General features: G+C 47.8%; 1 protein-coding gene across 1 annotated transcript in view; it reads left to right on the top strand.

The window, feature by feature from the left end:
- The window catches only part of LOC140386885 (ceramide synthase-like), a 49510-nt gene extending 40294 nt beyond the window's left edge, over window positions 1–9216 (top strand). The window contains exons 5-6 of the mRNA XM_072469720.1: window positions 4862–4957; window positions 5056–9216. Of these exons, the coding sequence (XP_072325821.1) occupies window positions 4862–4957; window positions 5056–5307 (348 nt within the window). The 3' untranslated portion in view covers window positions 5308–9216. The remainder of the gene's footprint in view (window positions 1–4861; window positions 4958–5055) is intronic.
- The last annotated feature ends 213 nt before the right edge of the window (window positions 9217–9429 follow it).

Here is a 9429-nt window from a genome sequence, read left to right as displayed (position 1 = left end):
GTAATCATTCTTACATGCTGCCACCTCTACAGGCTGCCAGTTTACATTGCTTTACACAGCTTTGACAAAGTGTCATCTGGACTCGAAACATTAGCTCTTTTCTCTCCTTACAGATGCTGCCAGGACCTACTGAGATTTTCAAACATTTTCTCTTTGGTGCCAGTTTACAATTGCCATTGCCATTGCCACCCCCCCCCCCACCCCCCCAACCCCCCCACCCCCACCCCCCCAACCCCCCCAACCCCCCCACCCCCCTCCCCCCACCCCCCCCACCCCCCACCTCCCCCCCACCCCCCCACCTCCCCCCACCCCCCCCCACCCCCCACCCTCCCCCCCACCCCCCCTCCCCCCACCCCCCCCACCCCCCACCTCCCCCCACCCCCCCCCCCCACCCCCCCCCACCCCCCCCCACCCCACCCCCCACCCCACCCCCCCCCACCCACCCCCCCACCCCCACCCACCCCCCCCCACCCCCACCCACCCCCCCCCACCCCACCCACCCCCCCCCACCCCACCCCCCACCCCCCCCACCCCACCCCCCACCCCCCCCACCCCCCCCCCCACCCCCCCACCCCACCCCCCCCCACCCCCCCCCACCCCCCCACCCCACCCCCCCCCACCCCCCCCCACCCCCCCCCACCCCCCCACCACCCCCCCCACCCCCCACCCCCCCCCCTCTCCCTCCCCCCTCCCCCTCCCTCACCCCCACCCCCCCACCCCCCACCCCCCTCCCACCCCTCCCCCCTCCCCCCCCCCAAGCTTTGCCATTGGTCCCCCACCTAAGCTTTGCCATTGGTCCCCCCCGAGCTTTGCCATTGCCCCCCCCCCCCCACCTAAGCTTTGCCATTGGTCCCCCCCCTAAGCTTTGCCATTGGTCCCCCACCCCCAAGCTTTGCCATTGGTCCCCCCCAAGCCTTGATGCAGTAGCTGATGTTGTGTGCGGTCACCTCCAGTACTTCCTCTGCTGTATTTATCATAACATTAGCTTTTGTGACTTAAACTTTGCAAGTGTGACAACACAGGAATTTCAGAAGGCTCACTTTGTGTGGCCACGGTTATACCAAGAAAAGATGTTGAGTCAAATATTGCATGGTTGATTGCACATCAGTCTTACAACACTCAGGAAAGCGTTGCACAAAAATGAAACTGCCTCTATTGATTTAAGGACAGCCAGTAATAGATTTCAAAAGAATACAAGAGCTGGATAGTCCTGTTTGGCTATCACCCCTGTGTCATTGGCCTACAATGGCTGCTGGTCACGCAGCATCTTGATTAAAAAATTTGCGTCCTTATTTTCAAATCCCTCCATGGCCTCGCTCCTCCCTATCTCTGTAATCTACTCCAGCCTCACAACCCTCCGAGATATCTGCGCTTCTCCAATTCTGGCCCCTTGAGCACCCCCCGTTGGTGGGTGGATGGTTGGCATGGTGACGGGGGTGGGTAGGGTTAAATAGGTCCTCCCTCGGGTTATGAAAGCTCCCCAGTTAGAGCTAATCCTATCGGATTTTTATTTCGCTTTTTCTGTTACTTTGAATCTTGAGAATCCATGCTTATGGGCAGCATGGCAGCACAGTGGGTAACACAGATGCTTCACAGCTCCAGGGTCCCAGGTTCGATTCCCGGCTTGGGTCACTGTCTGTGCGGAGTCTGCACCTTCTCCCCGTGAATGCTTGGGTTTCCTCCGGGTGCTCCGGTTTCCTCCCACAAGTTCGAAAGATGTGCTGTTAGGTGAATTGGACATTCTGAATTCTCCCTCAGTGTACCCAAACAGGTGCCGGAATGTGGCGACTAGGGGCTTTTCACAGTAACTTCATTGCAGTGTTAATGTAAGCCTACTTGTGACAATAAAGATTATTAGTATTATTATTATTATCGCCTATGAAGGCCCGAACAGGTCATTTATCTTTGCGAGGACTGGGCTCCTCCTGATTCTTCATTGTGGTTGGCGTCTCTGAAGTTGAAGTAGGAGGAAATGTGTAATGGCACACGCCTGGGTTCGATCGATCTATCCTTACTTGCTTTCTTGAAGAAAGAGTCTGTATGCTGTGCCTCTGCGTTGTTGTAGCCCTTCTTAAGTTTGGAGGTAGGCTTGATCAAGGAGTTACTCACTCTCCTCCAAGCGGTCTTACATAGTGGTTACCTGAGTGCCCCCTCCCCCTTCGTTGTAGTGGTCTTCCATGGGGAGTCAGAGTATTTATCTGTTTTGAGGTGACACTGCTCTGTCCCCCAGTATCCTCCGTGCAATGGCACACAGTGCTGCTCCGTGTCCAATGTTCCTTGGTTAATTAGGGTATTCCTCCCCCAGGGGAGTTTCTTCTCTTCACTTCTGGTGACCAGTGTGCTGTTACGGGTCCTGTTTTGGTCTAATGGGTTAAGGGGGGGGGGGGTTTCCCATATTGTATCGGGGGTGGATGGGAGGGAATCCACCTCCATCGTGAGATTTGACTATTCTTCCTCTCTTCAGTAGAGGTGTCTCCTCGGTTGATGTAGACGCAGTTCTTCTGGTGTCGGTGGGGCTGGTGTTGTCCCAGGTGCGGCCAGTGAGGAGTGGGGCCAGCGAGAAGATTTCTTGGCAAGTGCTGGGTATCCTTGGTGTGCGGACTCCTATGTGCAGGAATGTGCTGTTCTAGGCCAGATCCTGTGCTGTGGCTGGTATCCTATTGCCCCCTTATGCTTGGGACGGCCCTTCTTGAAGGCACTTATTTGGTACGTCCTGAGAGGCTGAGTCTTGATGTGTTTGGAGTATTCTTGGTTTACTGATTCCTAAGTGAATGAAAAATGAAAATCGCTTATTGTCACAAGTAGGCTTCAATGAAGTTACTGTGAAAAGCCCCTAGTCGCCACATTCCGCCGCCTGTTCAGGGAGGCTGGTACAGGAATTGAACTGTGCTGCTGGCCTGCCTTGGTCTGCTTTCAAAGCCATCGATTTAGCCCTGTGCTAAACAGCCCCCAAACAGTGAACGAGGTGCGGGGCTGGGTTGGGTCCTGCACTGTAGTTGATATTTTGTTGCCCTCTCCCTTATGGTTGGGACGTTCCTCCGTCTGAACGAGCAGCTTTTCCTATTCTTTCTCATGTGTTGGAGGACGTGCACTTGAGGAACACAGGCCGATGGCTGTGTCCTAGTACTTTTTATCCTGAGACCCTCTGCTTCTGGTAGTTTTCCTTTTTTTTAATCCTAAGTCAGGTCGTTCAGTGGTGCTGACTGTACGGGCAATAATCCGAATTGATTGTATAAATATTTGTTGGTCCTCTCTGTCCAAATATGTGGAATGATGATCGTGCTGTACTGTGCCTGAGGTTTGGGCCTTTGTTGTATCTTGTAAAATATCCTTTTAGAACTGGGGTTCCAGCAAATGTTCTTGTCATGATGGGATTAAAGAATCCGTGATTGGCTCCTGCAGGGGTACAGACAGGTGTGATATCTGAGGGGAGTATGTTACAGCGTTCTATTGGTGCCTCTGGTGTGGCTGGAGTTGAGGTAGATGTGTTCTGGTGCGCGCCCGAACATAGGGCAGCACGGTAGCACAAGTGGATAGCACTGTGGCTTCACAGCGCCAGGGTCCCAGGTTCGATTCCCTGCTATGTCGCTGTCTGTGCCCGGTCTGCACGTTCTCCCCGTGTCTGCGTGAGGTTCCTCCGGGTGCTCCGGTTTCCTCCTACAGTCCAAAGACGTGCCGGTTAGGTGGACTGGCCATGCTAAATTGCCCTGAGTGACCAAAAAAGTTTAGGAGGGGTTATTGGGTTACGGGGACAGTGTGGAAGTGAGGACTTAAGTGGGTCGGTGCAGACTCGATGGGCCGAATGGCCTCCTTCTGCACTGTATGTTCTATGTCTATGGCGCGAAGATCTTATCCTGAATTCTCGTGGTCGTTGCGAGCAATCTACTCGTGGCAAGGTGTGTGCCATTTTACCATGTTTCCATGGCCTTATCCTTCTCTCCCTGGTTCTCTGGTAGATAGAGGCATCATGTTGAGTTTAGTGATTGTACTGGGCCAGCCATATTGCTATTCTCCTGTCCCCTTCTGTGTCTGTGTACACGGAGTCATTTTTGCCAAGCTGTAACATTCCTGTGGGCTTTGTTGTGTCATTTGTTAAAATGGAAAAACTTCAATAAAAGTGCTTTAAAAAAAAGAAAGGCTTCCCAAATATCATGGCCTCGGTGAGACTGGATTGTGGGTCTGTTTCTGCCATGGACCAAAATGCTCGAGAAATTGAGTTGAAACTAAGTTAAAGAAAAAATGCAAATACTGGAAAACTGAAATAAAGAACGGAAATATATAAAAGATCAACAACCAGCAGTGGAGATTGAAAGACAAGTTAATGGTTTGGGTGGGACAAGAGTGGGACAGTGGTTAGCACTGCTGCCTCACAGCTCCAGGGTCCCGGATTCAATTCCGGCCTCGGGTGACTGTCTGTGCGGAGTCTGCACTTTCTCCCCGTGGCTTTCCGGGTGCTCCGGTTTCCTCCCACAGTCCAAAGATGCGCAGGTTAGGTGGATTGACCGTGCTAAATTGATCCTTAGGTGAGGTGGGGTTACGGGGATGGTGTGGAGGCGTGGGCTTAAGTCGGGTAATCTTTCCAAGTGCTGGTGCAGAATCGATGGGCAGAATGGCCTCCTTCTGCACTGTAAATTCTATGATTCAATGAAGAGTTCTGACTGACTTCAAGGCCGTAAACATCAAGACACTTTGCACCCAACAATTTCCTGCAGATTCAAAATATACAAGTCAAAAACTAAAGAGTCTATTGATCCATTGCACCAGCCAATTCTGCTGAAGGTTATAATGTTTTTGTTCAACAGACTGTAATGCAAATCCACTTGCTATGTTTTAACACCAGAACTTTTGTTTTAATGTGCAGTATTACAGAAAAGGCCTCGGAGATTTCTTCCTAGGATGTCTGTTATTGGCGGAGCTGAGCACCCCATTTGTCTCGCTCGCCAAAATACTTGGCAGGGTTGGTATCAACAAAAAGGAGGAATAAATATTTTGCAATGCGTGATTTCGAGGCACAGAAATCTATAATAATCTGTCTTGTTTTTGTTTCGCAAACAGTTCGGAAAGCAGAACACGCTGCTGTACAAGCTCAATGGTGCCATCGTTTTGCTGACATTTTTCTTCTGCCGTATCCTCGTGTTCCCCTTCATGTACTGGGCCTACGGCAAGCAGTATGGCATACCGGCCCACCGGGTCCCCTTCCACATCCCCTTCCACTGCACCGTGAGCAATGCCCTACTGATGGCTCCTCAGGTTTACTGGCTCGCACTGATCGCCCGGAAGGCAGGGAAGAGTGCGAAGACGGAATGACAAAGACAGCGAGAAGGCCGCCTCCGACGCTACCGTCCCCACACGTGAGGCAGTGCACCTCTTCGTGGAACTGTTCTGAGTATTATTTTGTTTGGAAGTATGGCTTTTTAAAAAAAATACCAGGGCAATTTTGCCAGTCCAGCTGGCCTTCGAGAAACCTGTGGTGCATTAGGGACTCGTAAAAATTACCCCCATTTGTATTTTGATACTGGCAAAAGATTCTATTTAATACAAATTTTAGAAAGTATATTGTGGTTTATCAAATAATTGAAGGTTATAAACTCAGTTGTTTCCAACGTTTTAAACTAGTTTGAACTTCATTAGAAGGCAGTACCTGGTGGAATGCAAAACCTGACTCGATCATTTGGACCCTTTCCGTCAAAAAGTTTCTTAATAGGACTAAAAAAACACGCACACAAATCCAAGCAGTCCTCAATTCAAAGCTAACGCCATTCTTCACTTTAACAAAGACATCAACTGTGTCGCTCAGAAATACAGACCAAAAGAGATGGCAGCTGAGAATCTGTTTCCCATTACTGAATTGATTCCAGTAAACGATTCCTGTCACAGTGAAAATAATAGCCCACTCGGATTCATTTATAATGATTTTCATCACAAGTACACCCACCATATCACAAAGGTATGTGTATATGCCCTGACCATATACTCCCGTATCATTTTACCTCCACATACAATCAGAATGTAATCGGTATTGGGGCGGCATTGCTGCCTCACGGCGCCGAGGTCCCAGGTTCGATCCCGGCCCTGGGTCACTGTCCATGTGGAGTTTGCACATTCTCCCCTTGCCTGCGTGGGTCTCACCCCACAACCCAAAAAGATGTGTAGGGTAGCTGGATTGGCCACACTAAATTGCCCCTTAATTGGAATTTTTTTTTAGCGCAGCTTGTCTTGAATGGCAATTCCAGTCCTATTTCATCTCATCTTTCCAGAATACCAAACCTTACCATGTCTTCATGATTCAAAGTGCATCCGGTGTTTTGACTTCACTCCCTCACACCACCATCCACACCCTCCCCACCATCCCAGGTAACCCTTTTTGCAGTTGCTGATGCCTACTGTGTGAAGAAAAAAATCGGGCACTTGCTTAAAAATTGCCCTGGTCAATCCTGAACCTGTGCCCCCTTGTGCATGTGCTTTTTTATTCAGGTTCCCAACCGTGACTCAACATGTTCGTGGTGTTTCCATCACATGACTTCCCTAGGCCCCCGCCCCAGCCATTCGGAGGCCAACAAGTCCATCCGTTGTGCAAATGTGCAAATTGCCTGAATGTCGGCCAAAAAAAATCATTTTTTAAATTCCCATTTTTATATCTGGCAAAGAGAAACGTTGAAAGAGTTTTGCACACCTGGAAGTATTATTCGGATTTTTTTTTTAAAAACGTTGTCCTCGTGTACCTGCGTGAAATTCTCATCCAACACTTGCCATTTGTTCCATTCGACACCCCCCCATCCCAAAAATCCATCCAGTTTTGAACCCGTTAAAAGCCCACCCTGCAATAAAACGTGTCACTGGCACGAAGAAGCAGAACCCAACACCAAAACCCCACTGAGTTGGGCCAATGTAGTTGGTGGAACAAATCCTTTCAGCGGGTTCAGACGGACACATTTCGGGGAGCAACCAGGCAGCAGCGATGATTCCTCAATAGGAGTTCGGAAGCATGGAAGATTGGCGGTCAGGGCCTCACTACACCTTCCATAGAACCACAGAATTCCGACAGTGCAGAAGGAGGCCATTCAGCCCATCAGGTCTGCACTGCCCTCTGAAAGAGCACACTAACCCCGTAACCTCACCTAACCACATCTTTGGACACGAAGGGAAAATATTTTATCACGGCCAATCCACCTAACCTGCGCACCTTTGGATCACCTTGGGTCCTTTAAAATAAAACTTAAATCGCCTGCGTTCTTAAAATATAATAAATATATATTCCAGACATCAAATTGCAAAAGGCTTGACAAACCGTGCACTGAAAACCACATCAGTCGACTCAATTCATCAAGAATGAATTGTAAAATTTCAGAAAGGTGCTCAATATTATGTAGGGCTAATTGCACACCTCAGAACATGAAATATCTATCTGCCAATTTAGCTCCCGTGAGGGATGGGATGGCTTTCTTTTCTCAGATTACACCATTTGTAATTTGGTAAAATTCTCTAAAGATCACAGCGGCAGTGTTGGGTGCTGTCTGTCCTTCCACTTTGTGACGGCGAGTACTGTCCCACCAGTTATGTTTCTGCTGCAGCTCATGTATCTAAATGGGGTACTTATTAATTTTAATAAGTACCTGTGTGGAAAATCCCAGTCATGCAGCTCTACACTTTAAAGTTCCATCCTCTGTACAATTTCCAGAGTTGATTCTGCAGTGAAATGAACACATTGCCTGACTGCCCATGCACCTCCAATGTAGCTATTCTAAACATCTGTCTCTGGGACCGTTAAGTACTTACAAGACTCATATACGATCAAAACATACTTTAAAAATTGCAGGATTTACTTGATTCACCCAATTTAAAATACTGTTGCAAGCAATTTTACAAGACAGCAATACTCTCAGCACAGGATATAAAGTACCTGCTCCATTTGGATAAAAACTTTGCATACAAGTAATTTTGTGTGTTAATATGAGTAATTAAGGTTCATATCATGTTCAACCTCTGCAAGTTAATCAAACGTCAAGAGTATAAAATGTAACAGGTCCAGGAAGCTAGCAGCAGTGCGTTAAAAATCAGCCATTTGTCTCCATGAGCACAACAGAAGCAGAATGAAACCAAAATGTTTTGGAAGTAAGTCAGGTTGGAGAGAAACGCAATTAATGTTTCAGATCGATGACCATACGTCAGAACTGAAAGATGAACTCTTTGTTTTTCTCCCCGCGGGTGCTGCCTGACCAGCTGAGTGTTTCCCGCGTTTTGTACTTTCTGTCTCGGATTCCCAGCAGTGTATTTTCGTTCTGGCCTTTAGTACTTACAGTGGGGGTGAAAATCGCAGCTGTTGGGATAAGTTAGGCCGTAGCCGAGGTTGCATCATCAACAATCGGGCAAGATACGAGCGACCCAATTCTTTGCAATTCCCACAGAGAAAGGCAGCAGCAAACCTTTCGGTGAAAGTCGCCATAATCCCAGAGGCTGCTGTCCCCCTTTTAGAGAGAGCACTGACTGGTGGTGATTTACGGTGAGGGTCACCACACCTCAGATGAGGGGCAAGGTTGAGCAGGTTCATGGAAAACCTCAGCCGGTATGGGAAACCCTTTAGGTTTAGTAGCAGCTTCGCTTGAAAATATGTTATGGTTTCCGGTATCCACGTCATCCAGTGCGTTCTGTTCTTTTCAAAGTTAAGGACCAAAAGATTGGATTAAGTAATTGAAAAACATTAATCACAGAAAATGTTGGTAAAATAACATTTATCGCATATGTGGAGACAATGATTAACCTGTACTGTGAGCTTCAAGTACGATTTACTCATTACTAAGGTAACATAATACTCCTACTAATTTAGTTTCCTTAGTGCTGGCAGTTTTAACTCTACAGTGCTCGCATTTAATCATTTATCTTCAGTCCCACGAGAAACATTCATCTTCTCTTGATGAAGCTGACATCAGTTTTTTTTCTTGGTTGGTTAAGTTTCTGGGGCCATTTTTCTGCTCAATCTGTCAATGTGATTATTTACATAAAGTCGCTGGGAGATTGAAGATCAGTATTCGACTCACAGGTTGTAGACTGCGAAGGACACATTGGCTGAGTGTAAGTTCTGCCCTTTCGCCCATCCAACAAGTAGCCTTCATATTCAAAAGTTTGAAGCAACTCTGAGTGAAAATCCAACATTTAAACTATCTGTAAAGGTTCAGCCTACTATGTTTTTGTGTATTTTTATTAAATGTTTTGGTTTTATGTCTGCCTTGTGATGTTTTTGACTCCAGAATTAGCTTTAATTAAATCAGATCTCTGAACCTGTATTTCTTTGCCCTTGATCTCTTCTACGTATATATTTTTCATTCTCTTGCGCTTTCCTCCTATTTGCAAAAATTTATTTTCCTTTCCGCACTTCTATATTTTTCTTTTATCATCAAAGTTTCAGAGGCTAACGTATTTAGATGCTCCACC

The sequence above is a fragment of the Scyliorhinus torazame genome, chromosome 12, assembly GCF_047496885.1.
Source record: "Scyliorhinus torazame isolate Kashiwa2021f chromosome 12, sScyTor2.1, whole genome shotgun sequence".
NCBI classification, from domain to species: Eukaryota; Metazoa; Chordata; class Chondrichthyes; order Carcharhiniformes; family Scyliorhinidae; genus Scyliorhinus; species Scyliorhinus torazame.
The sequence above is the reverse complement of the archived record's forward strand: the minus strand, read 5'-3'. Positions and strand labels throughout refer to the sequence as shown.